This window comes from Callionymus lyra, chromosome 1 (assembly GCF_982586985.1).
Source record: "Callionymus lyra chromosome 1, fCalLyr1.hap1.1, whole genome shotgun sequence".
NCBI classification, from domain to species: Eukaryota; Metazoa; Chordata; class Actinopteri; order Syngnathiformes; family Callionymidae; genus Callionymus; species Callionymus lyra.
The window spans coordinates 39,626,296-39,646,159 of NC_141818.1; the positions used below are offsets into that span (position 1 = coordinate 39,626,296).

The following is a 19,864-nucleotide window of genomic DNA, read 5'->3' on the forward strand; positions in this document are numbered from 1 at the left end:
AGTGTGTCAGTCTGAGTGAAATGTTGATTTTGAATGTGTATTCGAACGTTTAAGCTCTTAGATGAAGCTAGTAATTTATACTTTATATTTTGATTATCTTTTAGCATTAATTTAAGTATGGCATATACGTATAGTGTATAATAATTTTTAATAACATATATAACAACACTTTAAATATATATATTTTTAAACCGACTTCTCCCTATATTTTTTTATTTATTTATTGTCCCACCACACGTCTCAAAACTGGACGACTACATTTTATTTTTAACTTTTATTTAAAATTCTGACCTTCAAGAGTTTTCTAAGTGGGTGAAAGGTGACGCGACGTCGACGTGATGACGTCATCAGCCATCGTCCTTCCTCCACCACTCCGTGTCCGCCGCCGCTACCTCGAGCTGTCAAGAGTTGCTGCAGCTTCACCCTCACCACCACAGCCATGGCCTTCTTCACTCGGCAGATCTGCAGGAGCTTCTCGTCGTCGACAGTCCGACATGTTGTCATTAAAAACGTCATGATCGTCGGCGGGGGGCAGATGGGGGCGGGCATCGCGCAGGTAAACCTTCGGTTAGCATGTGGCTAATCAATAACCGGCTACTCACTGTCTAAACACTGCAGAATGCATTTGTTTTTCTAAATCATTTTAACTTTAAAGACATCTTTTCTCAACAGTATGTGTTTCAGTCATTGTTAGTTGGCACGTGCTCTTTTAGTTGGAGTTTATTACTTTGGTGTTTACCTTATGCTAGTTCAAAAAAACAACGATTGAAGTTTAAATAACTAAATCGTTAACTTTTGTTTAACCGTTTCGAGTCTATTTTTTTTAAAGTGCTGGTCATAAGAAATATATATTTTCTGTTCCAGTTGATAAAACATCGTTTTTACAACTTTAAAACTTCACTTACAATGTGTGGCCACAAGGTGTCGCCACTGGCCGTGTTTTTACTTTCTGAGCTTTCAAACGCTATAAAGTGTTGTAACCTAGTTGAACTAGGTTTTAAAACTATTACTATTACTACTTTTTAACCTTTTTGAATGAAGTTCCTACTGTAATTCACTCGGTTTATTATTTGCTTGTAATATTTTATATAATTTAAATAAACAAATCAAGGAAACGCCTGAACAAACTCCTGTTGTGTTCTCAGTTTTATCTTGCCCTTTAAAGTATATACTTTATTGAATATTGTTTTGATTGTTTAAGCGCTTTGTGACCCTGTTCTGTAAAAGCGCTATACAAATAAAAATTACTTACTTACTTACTATAAATAAACACATTTAGGAAGAACAAATGTTGTTTTTTTTTAGGGATTTTTACATTTTCTGTTGCTTATTTGATGTGTTATCGTAATTCATTCTTACCTTGTGTTTAAGACGCTGGTCATAAAAGTTACTGAATGTTACGTATTCCCTGGAAGGTTGCTGCATCGACCGGCCACACGGTGACGCTGGTGGACACCTCTGCAGATGTCCTGAAGAAGTCTGTCAAAGTGATCGAGGGAAGCTTGAAGCGGGTCGTCAAAAAGAAGTTTGCAGATAAACCAGAGGTTCGTTTTCCTCCTTCAGATGTTCCCCTTCAGAATGACTCGACGCACTTGAATAAAAACGTGTTTTTTTTTACTTTTAATTATTAATTTCTGTCTGGATCGACTCAGGCAGGGGAGGAGTTCATCCAGAAGGTTCTTCAGAATGTGTCCACCTCGACCGACTCCGCCTCAGCGGTCCAAGGTCAGGACCTGGTGTTGGAGGCCATCGTGGAGAATCTTAAAATCAAACAGGACCTCTTCAGTGGACTCGACAAGGTGGCGGCCTCGTGAGTTCTGGGGCAGGTTTTGAACTTTAAGCGCTCCGACCCCTGACCCGCCTCCCGTCTCCAGACACACCATCTTCGCCAGCAACACGTCGTCTCTGCCCATTGGCGACATCGCCAGCTCCACCGGCCGCCTGGACAGATTCGGCGGACTCCACTTCTTCAACCCGGTTCCCATGATGAAGCTCGTGGAGGTGCGGTCGGCGTCGAAGATCGACTCAAAGCAGCTCAAACTTAAAGTTCTTCTGCTGATTTTCGCAGGTGATCGGAACGTCTGCGACGAGCCAAGAGACGTTTGATTCTCTCCTGAACTTCAGCAAAGCTCTCGGGAAAACTCCTGTGTCCTGCAAGGTGACGGCTTTTGACACACTTGCGTTAAATCGGCAAGACTGAAAACATGGTTTATGGCTCCCCCTTGTGTTTGTGCCGTGCAATAACGATGGAATAAATGGCGCGGAAATGGTACATAGGTTTAATTATAGAAGTCCTGCAGATATGATCTGCTCTCCATCGTGAATCGTTCTCATAGTTGTCGACGCTTGTTTGTTCAGGACACGCCGGGGTTTATCGTCAACCGCCTGCTCGTCCCCTACATGATGGAGGCCGTCCGCCTGCACGAGAGAGGTCGGTGCGACTACCCTGGTCAAGTTAATCCGATATTATTATTTTTTTAAGTTAACAAGAGTAATTCAAAGGCGTGTTTACCTTCCCTTCATGCAGGTCATGGCTCTAAAGAAGATATCGATATCGCCATGAAACTGGGGGCCGGTTACCCCATGGGTCCCTTCGAGCTCCTGGACTATGTTGGACTAGACACGGCGAAATTCATCATCGACGGTGAGTTGATTTTAAAGAAATCATGAATAGATGGTCATTATTTTGTGGGGGATTTGTGTTGAACAGTTTCAATAAAGGGGGGACGACTTGTGCTAGCTAATGTGTTGTTAGCGTTGATGTGTGGGTGACCTCTTCGGTGTGCTCGCAGGCTGGAGCGCCATGGAACCCGATAACCCTCTCTTCGGCCAGTCAGAGCTTCTGAACAAGCTGGTGTCGGAAGGCAAATTCGGAAAAAAGACCGGAGAAGGATTTTACAAGTACAAGTAAAATCTACGAAGGACCGAAGTGGGAATAAATCTTTCTGACACTGTGCTCTTTTTTTTTTGTGAAATATGGATGCACTGCATGATGGGAAAATAAGAGCCCACCTCATAGTTGGCAACAGCGCCGAGGAGCTCTGACATCCGGTAGAGACTCAAGAGTCGACCCCAGCGTCTCCCATAGATGATCCAGTAGAACTGCTTTATTTCTTTATGGTGATTACATTTCACACTCTAGTTGGGGAACATCTCATCCTCCCTCAGTCAGAGCGAAGCTATTATACTGAATCAATATCACTCAATATTTTTGTGATGAGAACTGTTTGAAATACAAGAGAACACATATATATGTTAAATAAAAATTCGATTAAAACGGTAATTAAATAAAGGAACATTTTGCATGATTCTAAAACATAATAAAAATTGTCTACATGCCGCCCTTTAAAGTATAAACTTTATTGAGTATTGTTTGGATTGTTTAAGCGCTTTGTGACCCTGGTCTGGAAAAGCGCTATAGAAATAAAAATTACTTACTTACTTACTTAAAAACTCACCTGCATTTTAAATGTGATTGTAGCTTTGAAACGGTTATATTATATACGTTTTATGGAAGGAAACGAGTGAACGAAAACATTTTACACCAGTAGAAAAAAAAAAAGGAACTTTTTTTCCCGGTGTTTGAGAGGTGGTGACCACACGGGGGCGCTGTTCACCTTCCTTGCAAGAGGCTGAAAGGTCTGATGAGGCGAAGCTCCTTTGATGTTTCCTCTGCATTTACTAAAGAGATTTTTTTTTTCTTCTCAAACAGACTTTAAAATAATCACTGAGCTATTTTTAAAAGACCAGAGAACTCGCACCTGTGACGATGACGCCTTCATCCGGGTTTCTATATTTAATCATCTCTCTTCTGAACTGAGTTGTTTATCAATCTGTCGTTGTTTTGTTGTTTCTTTTGCGATGACGCGACTCAGAAAAAGTCTGGTGCGGGGGCTGTTTGAAGCCCTTAATCTTCGATCCCGTGGTCCACGGCCTTTTGTCGAAAACATCAGTTCGCTACATTTTTAACGACAAATAAAACGATAAGAGAAATAAACGACAAGTGTTAATATGTTGATAACAACCACAAGTTCTTACATCAATAGAAATTATATTTTAAGCATGTTTTCTTTCCTGTCATGCGGTAAAAAAAAACATCAAACGCACACATAGAATTGTTACCGCTGCGCAGCCGCTTTTTTTTATTTTATTATTATTTTTCATTAAAAAAAAACAAAACAAACCGTTCAAATATGACAACTCGTTGAAGCTACAGCAACAAAAAAAATAATAAAAAAAATGACCCAAAAAATATGACACAACATAAAAATAAAAAGCATTTCATCAAGTAATACTAAAAAAAAAAAAGAACAAATGGAAGATTGTACAGAGATGCTCGCAGGAACTCAACGACATGGCTAAAGAGCACACTAGTAGCTACCAGAGAGAGAAAAGACGAAAAGGTCCATCGCAACGAAAAGAGAATGACTGCCAAGTGCTGGGTAAATATATATCTGCTTCATTTGTGTCCGAACAATAAAATATAGGCCTCGCTCTCGTCTTGTCCCGACGTCGCTCTGCGGACGGCTGTGGGAAAACAAACCAAAAAAAAGTACACGTAGTGAGAATGTACATCTGCGCGAGACGCGAGCGCACGATTTGTAACAAATAGTTATCAAAAAAAAACCATGTTTTCCGCGATGAATGGCTTTCCTTGTGTCCAGAGCTTATTTTTCACACATGGTAGAATCATCAGTAAAATATACACCGAAATCCAAGAGAAGACAGATTTCGGAGAGAGAAGAGAGAGTCCCCGGACGAAAACGTAAATGGTGGACGATGCGTTTTGGACGATGTGAGTATCCCTCCGTCTTCCTTAGTGCAATCGTTTAAAAAGAGGTGTTTTGGTCAGTTTTGGCGACGCCCCGATAAATCCAGTGAGAGTGACGGTGGCGTGGAGGGAATGTCGGTCCGATGACTGTACACAACAGAGGGGAAGGAATAACTTACAATAACTTAGGAATGGGAGTGTTTGTTTTGGGGGGGTGTCGGGGTGGGGGTGGCGGGGGGAGCACATCCAGGTGGGGGGGGGGCGGCTGATTCTCAGTGCAGTGCGCTCGCCGGCGGTGACTGGACGAAACATGGTGAGAGTGATTGTCTGGTTCAGTTCAGTGTCGCTACAGCAGGCGCCTTCCCGGAGGGTGGTGGTGGTGGTTTGGGGGGTCGGGGTGATGTGGTGGTGAGAGGTGAGGATGTGGGAGTAGTAAGGAGGGAATAGAGGGAGGGGTTCTTCGGAGAACTGGAGGCTTCAGTTTTGGAGGTTTTTAATGGAATCTAGCAAGCCTCCATCTCCAGCAGAGGCCCCGTAGCTGCTGCCTTCGCTTTGCATGTGGAGAAACTGGTGCGCTTCCCTCCTCCTGCAGGGGGAGACAGTGAGTCGTGAGTCCAACAAACAAGAAACTCGGAGAAATCCACTTCGTTTTCCAGAGGGGTGAAAGGTCAAAAAGTTCTGATTCTGGTGCTTCTGGGCGAGTTTTTTTTTATATAACTCGATGATGTCACCAACAGTCCTGTGACCTTTCACCTCTCGTATTTAAAAGTGGAAATAAAAACAAAGAGATAACAGCATATCAAATAGCACTTTTTCTGTCGTCATGTGTGAGACATGGTGTTCACACATAATCGTAATGGTTCCAGCGCCAAACACGGTCCGGAAGTTTTCGGTCGTATATGTTTCCTTGAACGCAGCAAAAAAAAAGGAAAACTTCAACTTCAACTCTCCTGACTCACTCAGATGTAGTAAATATCGAAGTCTTCCTCTCCAAGATGCAGTCACTCATCGTGACCATGTTATTACTTTATCAAGTTCTCCCCCCGTCTGAAATCTCGGCGAACGAGAGGCTACGAGAGCGGAGTCCATTATGACGTAATAATGGCTTCACTCCTCCTCCAGCCGGCTGTAATCACGCCCGCTTTGTTCATACAACGAGTCCCTTGGAGGTGGAGACTTCCTGGCTTGATGACGCGCCGTGACAAACCTCAAAGCGCCACCAATCACAGTAGAGTGGGCGGGGTCATGGTAAACAAGAGTACATCACCAGAAAAACTTTTTTCAGTGGGCGGTGATCATTTTGTAATCTAAATATTTCAATGAAAATGTAGTTTTTTTTTTACTAAACACATTTTGTCAACACTTACAACATGATTATTTAATTTTTTAGCAAAATAAAATACACATCTGTAAACATGTTTCGAGTGCAATACATGTAGTATTCTGTATTCCTCACAGTTTTTGGCTAAATTGGGAGGGATTTTGAATGTACTTTTGAGCAAATGTTGAAGAAAAGTTTATTTATCTTCAACTGCAATTTGGGAACCAAAAAACCTGAGTGACGCCGAGCTAGCTGGAGACGACGCTAGCAGGAAAATAGAACACCTCATGTTATTTTCATCGTCTTATTTATGCACCGATATTTGGTTTGATCGGCGACTGACCTCCAGGTGAGCAACATCTGACAGCTCAATCTACTTCACAGGCCTCGGGAGAAACATTTGGAAAGCTTCTCTGATGAAGAAATCAAGAGTGATGCCGCGAGAGTTTTTTTTTATTTTGGTCTCTCCTCTTGTGATCTCGGCCTCGGCTACGAGAACGGCGCTGGCGTGCGTTATTGACAAGCTGCGGAGTTTATTTTAGACCTCAAATAGAATCTGTGATCAAAGTGCAGGTGAGGTGGACGGATGTCTCCTGCCACGAGAGACGGATGTTTAGTGAAGACAAGAAGGAGATACACACACTTGGACACACACACACTTGGACACACACACACACACACACACACACAAAGACACAACTGACTAAAATGTTAACCATTAGATAAGAAGGAAGATTTGCTATCACAACCTTTTAAAACATATTTTCAATCAATAATGCACATATTTTAAACATTAATCTTGATATTTTGATTTTATTACAGTTTGTATTTAACAAAGATTAAGTTTTATGTCTAGAGTTCACGCGAAAATAATAATAAAGAGAGCACGTTTTAAGGCTTGAAAAAGGAAAAATAAAAATATATAGTAATAAGTCTATGAGATGTACATTGTAGAAAAAAACACAATTAATTAGAGGTGTGACTAATAAAAAAAAAGGGTTGATATACTAAGATGTCTTAAATGCATGTTATTTAACTTTTGACAAAACTTAATATGGTATAAAATAAATACATTTTTCAAATATCTGTTAGGTTTTCTTTCCATTTTATTTTTAGCGACAAGAAAAGTAGTTCTACAAACCCTTTAACAAGTCAAGTTGAGAATTTAACTAGTAATGAAAAAATATATATATAAAAGTAAGTCTTCTTTCAGTTTTATGGCCCGTCCCATAAATACAGTCCCATGTCCACGTTTGGCCCCCGGGCCACACCTTTAAATAACCTCAATTATTTACGGTTCAATAATTCTTTCTTGCTTTTTAATGTTGTGTATTTGTAAGTTTAATTGTCAGAAATCATGTGATAATACTTGATCACACCTTACTGTAAGTGGTAAAGAGATCCGAGTCTATGCAACGAAACATACAAGAAATACAAGATATTTGGAGGTTTTTACGAACATTTGAAGTATCTCTTCTTTTTTTTTAAACAATTTTTTTGTCGAGTCTTCGACATAAGAGGTTACGGACGAGCAGTATGAAGGTATTTGGATGATTTTAAGTTTCCTTTTGGAGGAAGATCAAGATAAATACAACTGAGCTCCAGTCGCTACATTAAAATGAACAAACGCTTTTGTCTATAACTCTAAAAAGGAACAGATCACTAATAATCCCAACCCTTAGTCTAAATCTTTTGGGGGTCAAACGAGTCGCTCGTTCTTGTCAGTTCTCCGTCAGACTCGGGGTGACGGTGACGCCTCCACACTGTAGCAGAAAACTGCGAAGCTGGACCTGGTCTATTTATCTACCTTCTCTTTCATCCCTGCATCTGAGCTCAGAACCTGCTCGCCCGCCACGACTCCCCTTTTCCTGGACCTTTTTTTTTTTTTTTCTTCCCCCAGTGCAGACATGAAACGCTCCGGCCTTTCCTGCCGGGGGAAAAGGTTTTGCGGGCGTGAGTGAGTGTGTGCTCTTGGTGGTCTCAGCGGGGGTGTTCGCGGTGGTCATAGGGGGCACCGGGCCAGCGCTTCACAAGGTCCGGGCCCGACACAAACACTTGGATTGAGCGGCGTCCCCCCTCCCCATCCTCCTCCTCGTGCTCAGGAATGCCGGCTGAGACTTTTTTTTTTGTTGCAGGAAATGAAACGCTCCTCTGTTCAAGGGGGTGAGAGGAGGTTCGGAGGGAGGAGGAGAAAAAAAAAAAGGGGGTCGGGCCAGCTCTCGTTTGAAGTGTGGGAGGTTATGATAACTGGCAGAACCTCACGTCTCAATCGCCGCTTTCACCTCCAAGGCCGAATCAAAGGAGCCGCAGCTGGGGTCCGTCCTCCTCGGCGGCCCCCCTAAACCTCCTCGCACTCCTCCTCCCCAAGTCCTCCTCCTGCCATCCCTCCTTCTTCCTCGCCGTTCACCAGCTAAAAAGCTCAGCTGACGAATAGAGTCCGAGAAGGAGGTGAAGAGTTCAATCAGGACCTCAATCCTGATCAAAGACCCTCTTTTTTTTCGGGGTCAAGAAAGTCAAGACGTGAAGACACGGAGCAAACTTCTAAACTCATCGCATTTATAATCGTCAAAACTGACTGATTACTCACTTTTATTTCCTCTCACAAAAACGTTTATTGTCCTCTGCGGCTCAAAAGACGCTTTTTTAAACACGAAACGTTGCTTATTTTGAGAAAACAAGTCACTAAAGACAGCTTTTATATGTTTTAATTAAAATCATTATTTGGGTTGATTCGTCAGAAGATTATCTCGCTCAAACCCTCTGAAGGTTTTTTTTTTTGGTGGGAGGAAACAGGAGTATCCAGAGTAAACCCGGTGAGTAAAGAGAAACATTACATCGGGGAAGTGACCCTGCAACCTTCTCGCGTGATCTTCTCGTGAGCGCCTGTTGCGCCGCTCGAGGTGTAAAGCAGCCACAGGTGCGACCCATTTCAGGGTCCGACTGGGGGGGTGCCGCTGACCCCTGCAGGAACAGTCTCTCCCAGTGACACCTTTTGACAGCTGGACTTTTAAGCTGCCGCTCACGAGGACCCCGAGGGAGGAATAAAAACAAAGCGCGGTTGTAAAAACATAAATGGAGGAGAAAGTCGAGAGCGAAACTTCATATTTTGCCCACTCAGCACTTCCTACAGCTCTGGAGATGAAAGCGTCTCTTTAAAAAAAACAAAACATGTGGGACTGAAGCAGGTATTGAACCGTCGAGGGAAGGGGTGTCGCCTGGTTGTGGTCAGAGGAGACGGGGTTCAGGCATGTGGTGGGTTAGTGCAGGTTAGTGCGGGAGGAAGGGGGGAGGAAGGGGGGAGGAAGGGGGGAAGTATCGCCCACATCAGAGGCGGCATCGCTGGGGGCCCCCGGGCAGCTGAAGTCTGGCCCCGTGCCCCGGCACAACTCTGTCTGGGGGCCGGGGAGGAGGGAGGAGGAGGGAGGAGGACGGAGGAGGAGGGAGGAGGGAGGAGGGAGGAGGAGGGAGGAGGAGGGAGGCGGCACATTCAAAGGCACAATGACGACTCCCTCCTCTGTGGTCTGGCTTCAAAGGATCACATTCACCAGCGGAGCAAAGAGGCAGAAAATGAGTGGGGGGGGGGGGTGGTGGGCCCCGGGTTGGGTGGGGGGGGTCAAGGTGTGGACTCTTTTAATAACGTCCAGACGAATACAAATAAACGCAACTTCCTGCAGCCCCGATTTCCTCTTCCTGTCTGGCCGTTATCACCGGTGCTGTGTCTCAAATCGCATACCTCTTAGTATACTAGAAGTTAGTATGCTTCAGGATAGTGTACGTACTAACTAGTACGCAAATTCTCCACAGATAGTATGTCTCAAATCAAACACTGCTGCTACACACTAACAGGAAATGACGCGACAGCTTCTTCTACTTCTATTTAACGATGGTTTCAACCAGCTGTTTGAACGCTATCGCCACCTGCTGGCAGCACGTTTTGCAAGTTTGGAAAAAGTATTAAAGAAAAAATATGAGAAAGGAAATATTCGCAAGACATTTAAGCTGGTATCAGCACCGAAGACGTGTCATTATTCTACTGCTGCTCAAAATGCACCTGTAAGTATATGAATATATATGCATTTATATATGATGTAACTTCCGTTTAAAACATCATTAAGATGGCGGCACTTTAGGGTGTTTAGTGTCTATCGAACTATACTCCGTTTTGTGGGTGTTTTAGTACGCCAATTTAGTGTGCAAATTTCGCATACTAAGAATTGAGAGGCACTAGAAATACTAACTTTGAGTACGCAAGTATGCGATTCGAGACACGGCAAGGGAGTCGGTCAATGACTTGGGCAGGAGAGAGTCCCAGGGCGGAAGTGGACGAGATCCCCCACCCCCCCATCCCCCCCCCCCCTTAAAAAAATGTGATCCGGGACCCTCATGCTGTTGCTGCAGCTGGCCCAGACCTCCTCACAATAGACCCGTGACTCTAAACAAGCGCTAGTCAAAACAAGGCTGCGTCAGTTATGAGGGTTGTTTCCTCTTCTTCGACCGGCACCTCTCTCTCTGCTGACCCCCTCAGGCCGAGACCCTCTCTACCATCGAGTTTTTGTAAAATCCAGGACGACTTCTCCCACCGTTTGTGATGTCAGAACGCAGCTGGACGGTCTCAGTAATTAGAACGAAAGGATCTGTGCCGGGAATCTTAAGCCTCGCCTCTCTCCTCGGATGACACCGCACTTGACAGCCTCGGCGTGTTTCGTGCACCAAAGTGCTGAGGAGGTCGTTTCTGCTCACAGTGGGAGCTTTGTGGAGGTCAGTCGGTGGGAGGATGTGTGGTGATGAACGCTTCCTCTTTCCTCGGAGCCACGATTGAACCGCGTCCGCCAGTCAATCGTCGCTCCTTCTTGTATATATATATGTCGGTTAAAAAAAAAAAAGTTGCTGTGAGCTACACCCAGAGTTAGTTTCAAGATACACATTCCTTCCCCAATTATCCCGGGTTGGCTAATAAGAGGGGGTGGCGGGGCCGCCGTGGCCCCCGCAGGCTCGGAGACAAATTGGAACAACTCGGGGAAGGAGACGCTGAGGAGGCTGAATTTGGGCTAATTGAAGCCAGAGAGTTCCACAGCACTTCACACAGCAGCGAAAGGCTTCGTTCCACACAATCCTTCCCCATTCGTTTGATCGCTATGCGGCAAGGACACCCTGGACAGCGACCCAGCGAGACACAATATACATCATAGTGAAGTAAGCGTGACAGTTTGTTTGAGTGTAGACCAGATAACAATCAACCATGGTCTGAAAAATGTAAAGATAAAAATGTTAACTAATATTGTCCAGAATCGATGGCAATATATATTATATATTTTGATACTGTAGTAACGAGGATATATGTGTAGTATTGTCGAGTACTTGACTCTGGTGTTCCAGAATTTATCAGACCCCATGACCCTGACGAAGTCGTAACTACTTTCATTTGTTTTTTTAAACCAAAATATGTCCAAACATCAGCCTTTAAAAGCTGCTGGAGTCACTGTATCCTCTCGTCCTCAGTCAACACTAATCTAAGCGTTTCTTTAGCTAAAAGTACATACAATGACTGATGCCATCTAGCAGGCGGAAATGTATCGCAACAAAAAGAAATGTCAATACAATCATAATCATATTGATTTTAAACTCACTTTAGTTATTGAAATATCAACATTAAATTAGATTAACTACTATGATTTTAAAAAAACTTAATGAATACAGTGCTGTTGAATATATGTACGGTATCCTAGTAAACAATATTACGATAATTAAGTTTTTTTATATTATATTTATATATATTTCATATAAACAAAATGAATTAATTATCCTTTTATTAATTCATCAACACTTTCAAAAATGTAAAAACATGTATTGGGGTTGTTAAATACAGTGAATACTCTCTGATTTAAAAAATGAATGAAGTGTGGAATGAAGGACGACGTGAGGATCGACCTTCAGGATTGGTCGAGGTTAGCATCGGAGTCTGAGCTTAGAACTGCATCATGGGTAGTGATGTGCTGATGACGCTTCATGAAGCAGTGTCATTATTGTCAGAGTCCACTAGATGGCGGCACTATTTTCCAACAACTGTTACTAATGAAACATCATTTTTAAACTGATGGCGCCACCTACTGACCTCTAAACAACACGACACTGCTTCATGAAGCAGCATTCATCAATGACGGACACTTTATAGAATAAAACTTGTGTTTTTCGTGCAGTCTCGATGTTGGCAGAAGGGGGCAAAGGTCAGGAAAAGATGAAAAAGAGAAAAATACAAACAAGTCATTTCAAGACGCGTCTTGGCATCCCAACCAAGCTAACCTCAATCCGGCTCTCTGGGATCTGCATAAATTGAGTCCTGGGTATTTTTCCTGCATATTATTTTAGGGCTGTCACTGAGAATCAGCGAGGGTGTCCGTCCCGCGGCGGCTAGGCGCTGCTAATTATTGGATCAGAGATAAAGTGCTTCTTAGCCCAGTCGGAGAGGGGAGGGGGGGGGTGGCAGGTTGAAGTGATGAGAAAAAGCGTTTGTTTTTTGGTATTGGGTGGGTGCGGGGGGGTCTCGAAAAAAAAAAGCCACTGGGTCAGAAATCGATCGAGTGGGAAACCCATTGTCTGGTCGGGTTGATTTAACGCGAGAGCAGATTTGTCACATCTGTGCAGCTTTTTTCCAGCAGCAGAAAGGGAGCGGAATAACAGGATGCTGCCTTGCTCATGGGGGGCGGTGGGGGGGTCCGGCGAGAGGAGGCCAAATAGAGTTGCCTCCTCTTCTGCCACATATGGAGATCCCTAATCCCGGCTCCGACGGAGAGAGAGGACAGGTGACAGTTCAGGGAGCGTCATGAATCAATAACCTCATCATATCGTGAACGGGGGTGGGGGGGGGGGACCTTTGTTAGGGACGCGTTAAGGATGCGGTGGAACCCCAGATAGCATGAAATCTTGTTACACTCCGGCATCTCATTAAGTTGCTGCCAAAATAAGAGGTTTTTTTTCTCGACGCAACAAAAGAAGAGACACAACACATGTAGGAACATATGGAGCTGGTAGTCCTGGATCAGCAGCGACGCAGACTTGAATCATCAGATTTAGAGACACAATTACGTGGGTCTATGACTACAGTTTTTAATGATTTTTTGCATAATACAAATAAGTACATCTCTACATGGGTCATAAAACTATTTATTTTGTAGTTATTTTTCCCAAAACCCTGCCTTAAATCAGGCTTATTAATAATGTCACCGGTTAATTATTATTAATTAATATTATATAGAGTAGAATGAGAATGAAATAAAATATAGAAATAAACCAAAAAGTGAAAAATAATTAAAAAAATTAACAAGTTATTTTATATTCCATTTGACGATTGAAAATGTTAAACAGAAACTCTATGTTTAATCGACCAAAATCGAAAATTAAATGTAATGTTTAAATTTAACATAATTTAGACGTATCACATAAACAATTAATAATATTGATATGTTAAAAAATATATATATTCAAAAAAATCAATTGAAATATTTTACAATATGACATAACTTTTATTAATATTGATTCATGAATAAGTCTTAAAATATAGTCTTAAAGTTGTGAGTCATGCTCAGATAAGTAATAAAATAAAATTGGTTTTTGGTTTATTTTTGTTGTGTTTTTGGACGCGTTACAAAACGAGTCTTATTATGATGATGATGATGGACTTAAATTCATAAATATAAAAACAATCAACTGAAAATTGTATTTATATCCAGTCTGATGTTTTTATATGATTTAATTTAGGAGGAAAAGTACACAATGAGTGAAAGATGTCTACAAAAATCAGTATCACAACAAACGATTGTCACATGTGTTAGCACAGACCCGAACCAACACAAACTTGTGAGTAAACACACACAAAAAAAACAACCTCTCCGTCTCACCGCTGACAATGGTGTGAGGTTTGAGGTGGACCTTGTTTTAGGATTAGTCTGTAGGTGCTCGAGGTCAGGGTCAGAAGCACCACTGACCACACAGATGTGGAAAAACAGGAGCAGACATGGAGTGGATTTTTGTTCTCTTACCAGTTTCTCAGATGTACGCCGTTTTCATTCTCTGGCCTGTACCTGCAGAGAATTGCATCTTTTTAAATAAAACGTCTCGCCAGCACAGATCTCGGCGCAGACACCGAGAAGACCTTAAGTAACGACACCGAAGGTTCGATTTAAGTTGTAATTCGGCGTGGATTAGTGAAGCGGTGCGGCGGCTAAACAGGGTCAGCAGAAAGACACACAGGCAGACAAATAGTTGGGGAAGCATCGGTCTATAAAAGGGCCAGACTAATCCTAAAGTAGGCATCGTGTGTGGAGATGGGGATGAGAGGGAGGACGGCGACAAACAGATGGTGGGACCAGCACAAAGAAAGAAAAAAAAAAGGCAAACCAGCTGATGAGAGCAGGTTTGTTATCACGTGCATGTGAGCAGTTTCACAGATTTGTTTTCCCTCCAGGCCTACGTTCAGTGTTGCCGGATGTATATTTTTACATCTTTATTTCTCACTTTTTTTAGTCGTATTGAGGCAAAATATAAGATTTTTAGACGTTGACATTCCCACTGATTTTTATTAAATATCCCTTTTATATTCTAGAGAAAAAAACATCAACGAGTTTATCAGTGACGTCGAAATAATGAATAAAGTTTAATTTAACAGTTCAAATGTTTAAACTTTCAATTTGTTATGATGCATGTTGTTGTTTCCTAAGCACTTAATTTCCTTTTTTAAATAATTGACTTTTTATTCTTTATTAAAAGGTTTGATTTAATTGTAATAATAATTGAATTCAATAAATTGTAGATTGAAAGGTTATGATATTTTTTATTTGAATAATTGACTTTGAAAATAATAATTTATTCTACAAATATATATATATATGGTTTGGAAGTCCAAACATCCCAATAATAATAAATATATTTTCTAAATTTAAAATATTCCATGTGTTTTTAATCCAATATAATGTTTGTTTGTATAATAGTCGCATCAGACAACAACAAAAGAGCAACAAGCTACTTGGTTATACTTTCGGCCAATCAGGCGACGCGCAGATGATCACGTGACAACGTGGAATCAAACAATAAAGTATTTTATCATTTGGTCCATTTATAAAGCTTGAACATTATTTTGAAGATATCTTTATGTAATGTTCATAATTAATACTCTGCTTTCTTCTAAGTTTTATGCAAAGAAATCCTAAATATTGAAGCAAAGTAGATGAATTGAGATTATGTTTTCATGAAGGTTTTATATTTCCAAACAAGCGGCGTCGGGAGGAAAAAAAGAAAGAAAAAACTCGACGATTGGTTTGCTTACCCGGGGCCGTTTCCTGCATCTTCTCCCTCTTCCGCTTCTTCTTCTTTCCCTAAAAATATACAGAGGAACACATAAAGTGTGGCTCCAGCACTCACGCTCACTAGACCACTCTTGATTTCTTTCTGCCGACTGCCATGCTCACTCATCCCCTGCTGGGCAGCCGAGCAGCATCCCACGGACCCGCCGGTGCCCGCCGACCAACCTGCCACGCTGAGAGGGTGAACACACGACTGGTGGAAGACCATTTTTTTAGGGGGGACTTTAATGAAGTAGACGATGTTTGGGGGAAAAAACCCATCGAGTGCTGCAATTAGACAGTTGAAGTGAGCCAGCGAGAGTGGGAGTACACTCGGGTTTATGGCTTATGCTAAATCCCGAAGAGGGGGGGGGGGGCTATAGGTAAAGATAGAAAATGAAGAGTCGTGCTAGTCAAATATGAGCAGCACTTTGGTATCCTGCCGCAAAGTCTGCTAATCCACTTATTCATGAGCTAATCTTCCTTCTACTGCTGAGAGTGGGTGAGACGAGGCTGGAGGACAGAGGGAAGCTATTTTGATGCGACTGTAGGAACATCCTCGCAGGAAACATCAGGTCGTGTCTCGCTGGTGATTCTTATCGCAAACCTTGTCTCTGGTTTTGGAAAAAAAAATAAGATAAAATTCTGGGTCAGATTTTTAGGAAGAGTACTGCTTTTGTTCTTCCTCTGAATCAAAGCTTCCGGGAAAATACATAAGCGGGCTCTGTTTTAATCTAAAACTGCTGACCTCAACTATTTTTAAACTTTAAAAATGTTATATATTATTCGCTAGTATTGAAGTGGGGGCACGGCGCAATATTTTTTTGTCACGATACTGTATCCACTTTCTTTTGTTTTTGGCTTTTATATCAGATTTTATTTTTCATCATAGTTATTTTATTGTTTACAGTTCAATAAGGTCTGTTTAAATAAAATAAAAAATCTTATTCAGAATTATTTTAAAAAATACCTTAACAAATTAAAGGTTATGAATTTATTGGATGGAGTGTTCAAAAGGAATACTTATGAAATATGAGTTTTATTCAAGAAAATCATAAATATTTACCATATCTTAGCAAATTAGATTAATTAAGAATGTCGTGTTCTTCTTTTCCTGTAGATGTTGACGAAGTAAATTAAGTTATCAATTAATAATGTGTTCTCACAAGTGAGTTTCCACATTTTCTTTTTAAATTCATTATCAACCATGAAATATTCTCAGTGTTTGTTGCTTTTTCTGTTGCATTTAAACTACAGTCATTACGTCATGCGCGCGAGATCCCGGCGATGACTGAGAACGAGAGGATACAGTCGACTCCACCTAGCTTTGGACCTATTTTGGTTTCTTAACAAACGGTAGCAGTTACGACCTCGTCAAGAGTCATTTGGTCAAGTACTCCACAATACTACAAATATAACCTTGTTACTACAGTTTCACTATATATCGTATCGTTGCCCCGTGATATCGTGATATGTATCGTATTGATATTTAACAGCATAAAATTGATAGAAGTTCTCTTCCTAGTTCTTTAATGATTTATATTTCAGTGGTGTACTCAAATTATGGTTATTTTTATTTTTATTTGCAATTAAAATTATAATATTCCAAGCGTTTGTTCATTTTGTGTTGAAATTAAACCTCCGGCCACTAGATGGCAGAAGTCATTACGTCATCAACAGGTAAAGCAACGTCCGGGAGATGACTATGGACAAGAGGATACACAGTGACTCCAGCAGCTTTTAAAGCTGGTGTTTTGAAATATTTTGGTTTCAAAACAAATGAAATCAGTTACGACTTCGTCAAGAGTCATGTGGTCTGTAAATACTGCAATACCAGAGTCAAGTACTCGACAATACTACAAATAAATCCTTTTTACTACAGTATCACTTTACATCGTATTGTTGTCCCTGTATCGTGATACGTATCGTATCACCAGATTCTTTGAATGCAAACCCATATTATTTCCTAAAACACATTTTCAACTCAAGGCCACGGGGCCTAAAACTGCCCGCCAATTAATTTAAAGCGGCCCGATGGATGGTTAATCTTAATAACCTATAAATATGCCCATATTTAAGATAAGATAGGTAAACATAGATCATTAATATCAACAATTCTGAGTGATAATGTTTGCGTCAGCGTGGCAGGTTTGTTGGCAGAGAGCTGGAGGTACGAACAGGAGCGATGCTGCCGGTGTCCGAGGGGAGGCAGATAAACACCGCAAAGCACTTTGGTGGTGGAGTGAACGTGAGTGCCGGAGCCACACTTTAAAAAAAAAGGTCCGGTGCTTTCTTTCATAAAGTTCACGCACACCCCATTCACAACGACACACATGTGGCCAGATCCAAAATAGAAAAAAACTAGGCTAATGTAGCTCTTGCTAACAAGCTTCATAAAGCTAAGCTTTAGACAACAAACGATGATGTAGGCTTTTGCTAAAACAAAGGTTATTTTGCTAATTCATGTTTTCATTTATAAAAGTTAAGTTTTCCTAATTGCCAAAATGGCCGCTTATATTATTATTAAAAAGTGCACAGTCAGCAACAGTCCTTACCTTGAGTGGAGACGTTTCTGGGCTCGTATTCGGAGCCATAAAATGTTCCTTCTGGGGCTTATACGTGATTTGTTGGGCAGTTATGCTTAACCACCATCCTAACATTTCACTCACTAACACTAACATCGCACGTAGCTAACGGCTACTAGCTACGTGCGATGACTAAACAGTTATCAGTATAGTTTTTGACGTTATTCATTATTTTTTCTGTAATGATTACTTTAATTTTGCCTCCTGCAAAGTCTGAGAGTGTCCAGACGGGGCACAGTGTACATGCGGTGTTTGGCAACAGAGGTTCCACGACATTGCAGTTACACCGATACAACACTAGGGGGAGGCAAAAACTTTCCTTTTTTTTTCTTATATATAGATATATAATATCTAAAATATACTTTTCTTTCTGTACTAGACAAGGAGTTAAACATATTTTTGGTTTTGCGGTTCTTCGTTTGATTTGTATCTTAAGAATAAACTGACAAACACCATTCACGCGCACCTTTGCAGATCTGTTCTGTAGATACTTACATAGTTGTCTCGGGCAGACCAGCCGGGGTAGAGCTGCATGTGGAGCTGCCGTTCCTTGCGAGCTAACTCATAATACTTAGCTTGCTCTTCCCGAGATAATGCGTGCCACTGTATGAGCAGAAAGAAAGTTGGGGAAGAAAGTGCATATGGTCAATTACTGGCTCGCAGATGTAAGTTCTCGGCGAAGAGAATTTATGTAGGAAAAAAAAAATCCATGTCAAGTAGAAGAAGAAAAAGTGGGATAAAAGAGACAAGAAGAAAGGAGGAAACATGATGAAGAGATTAACATACACACTAGTCAGTGAAAGAGAGACGAGAAGGGAGAAAAGAAACTTTGATTTCATATCAAAACACTGGTTCCAATTTAGCAGCGCTTTTTATTCAAACTATGTCAGTGAGTAATTACCCGACGCCGACCACAAACGCGGCTTTGCTGTGGCTGCGTCAACCGCTGTGCCTATTCGTTAAGGCTTCTACATGGCTCTGTGGTTCCACTCTTTTCCCAATCTTCAAAAGGAACAAATTTTGTCATTTCCAACCGTGCTATTATGCAGGCATATTTTATTAAAGCCAATTTGATTAAATGTCAGTTAGATGGCGGAGATGAACCAGCTGAGAGGGGGGAAAATAATTGGCCGGGGCCAATCAGTACGGCAATAATCACGACCCGGTCGGCGAAGAACTGTATGTTAATAAAGATACTTTTTTAAAAGAAAAAAAAAACACTAATTGGGCCGGAGACACAAAGAATGATGTCTGTTTAGGGCCCCGGGTTAAAACCACCAGGGTGATTTTTGTCTTATCCATAGTTAAGCTGCAGAGGCGCAGGCGTCATCATTAGCGTGTGCGCGAGCATGTGACATACCCTCCGACCGAGGATCTGATTGATGGCGGCGCTCTCTTTCAGCGTGCACTCTGCCACCACGTTCGCACGCATCTCTTTCATGTAGAGCATGAAGGCGTTTAGCGGCTTCTTGATGTGCGGTCTTTTGGGTTCCTGCTCCTTCCTTTGTTCGTGCTGAGGTTTCCTGTGGAAACAAAATAGAAAAAACAAACCGGGACGGAGGTAAAGAAAGAGAAAAACAGTTTGAATCGAAAATAGTGAAAAAGAGGGGTTGATTTAAAAGGGGGGCGGGGTTACGTGGATAGGATGTAAATGTTTTTCAAAGTCCGGCACTTTAACAGATTTTCAAAACGGCCAGAGATCTTCTTTATATTATACAGAAACGGTCTTGCAAATGAAACTTTATAAAGATGCTAATTGCTAAATTGCTAAATCTCAATGCTGGATAAAGATACATTATTTTTACACTTGTAAAAAGATGCAACTCTAGGTATATTGTCCAATGATTTCCTC

The 19,864-nt window shown here is 41.5% G+C and overlaps 2 protein-coding genes across 3 annotated transcripts in view; one reads left to right on the top strand and one right to left on the bottom strand.

The window, feature by feature from the left end:
* The first annotated feature begins 377 nt into the window (after nucleotides 1-377).
* hadh (hydroxyacyl-CoA dehydrogenase) lies at nucleotides 378-2,954 on the top strand. The gene is made up of 8 exons (XM_087784046.1): nucleotides 378-556; nucleotides 1,416-1,544; nucleotides 1,653-1,810; nucleotides 1,875-2,001; nucleotides 2,069-2,158; nucleotides 2,359-2,431; nucleotides 2,528-2,644; nucleotides 2,793-2,954. Exons 1-8 carry the CDS (start codon nucleotides 440-442, stop codon nucleotides 2,909-2,911), a joined length of 930 nt encoding a protein of 309 aa, XP_087640172.1. The 5' UTR covers nucleotides 378-439; the 3' UTR covers nucleotides 2,912-2,954.
* Nucleotides 2,955-3,675: 721 nt separating this feature from the next.
* The window catches only part of lef1 (lymphoid enhancer-binding factor 1), a 45,965-nt gene continuing 29,776 nt past the window's right edge, over nucleotides 3,676-19,864 (bottom strand). The window contains exons 7-11 of one of the 2 annotated variants that reach the window (XM_087807019.1): nucleotides 19,373-19,535; nucleotides 18,508-18,615; nucleotides 15,412-15,460; nucleotides 14,129-14,170; nucleotides 3,676-5,354 (exon numbers count right to left, since the gene is read on the bottom strand). In XM_087807019.1, the coding sequence (XP_087663145.1) occupies nucleotides 14,136-14,170; nucleotides 15,412-15,460; nucleotides 18,508-18,615; nucleotides 19,373-19,535 (355 nt within the window). In that variant the 3' untranslated portion in view covers nucleotides 3,676-5,354; nucleotides 14,129-14,135. The remainder of the gene's footprint in view (nucleotides 5,355-14,128; nucleotides 14,171-15,411; nucleotides 15,461-18,507; nucleotides 18,616-19,372; nucleotides 19,536-19,864) is intronic. The other variant, XM_087807010.1, reaches the window with a different exon arrangement.

What these genes read in the sequence shown, in the direction of transcription:
- hadh (XM_087784046.1), top strand. Translation starts at nt 440, where the DNA reads ATGGCCTTCTTCACTCGGCAGATCTGCAGGAGCTTCTCGTCGTCGACA. An exon ending in CTCGACAAGGTGGCGGCCTC is followed by an intron (nt 1,811 to 1,874) that starts GTGAGTTCTGGG and finishes TCCCGTCTCCAG; the next exon opens with ACACACCATCTTCGCCAGCA. An exon ending in CGTCCGCCTGCACGAGAGAG is followed by an intron (nt 2,432 to 2,527) that starts GTCGGTGCGACT and finishes CCCTTCATGCAG; the next exon opens with GTCATGGCTCTAAAGAAGAT.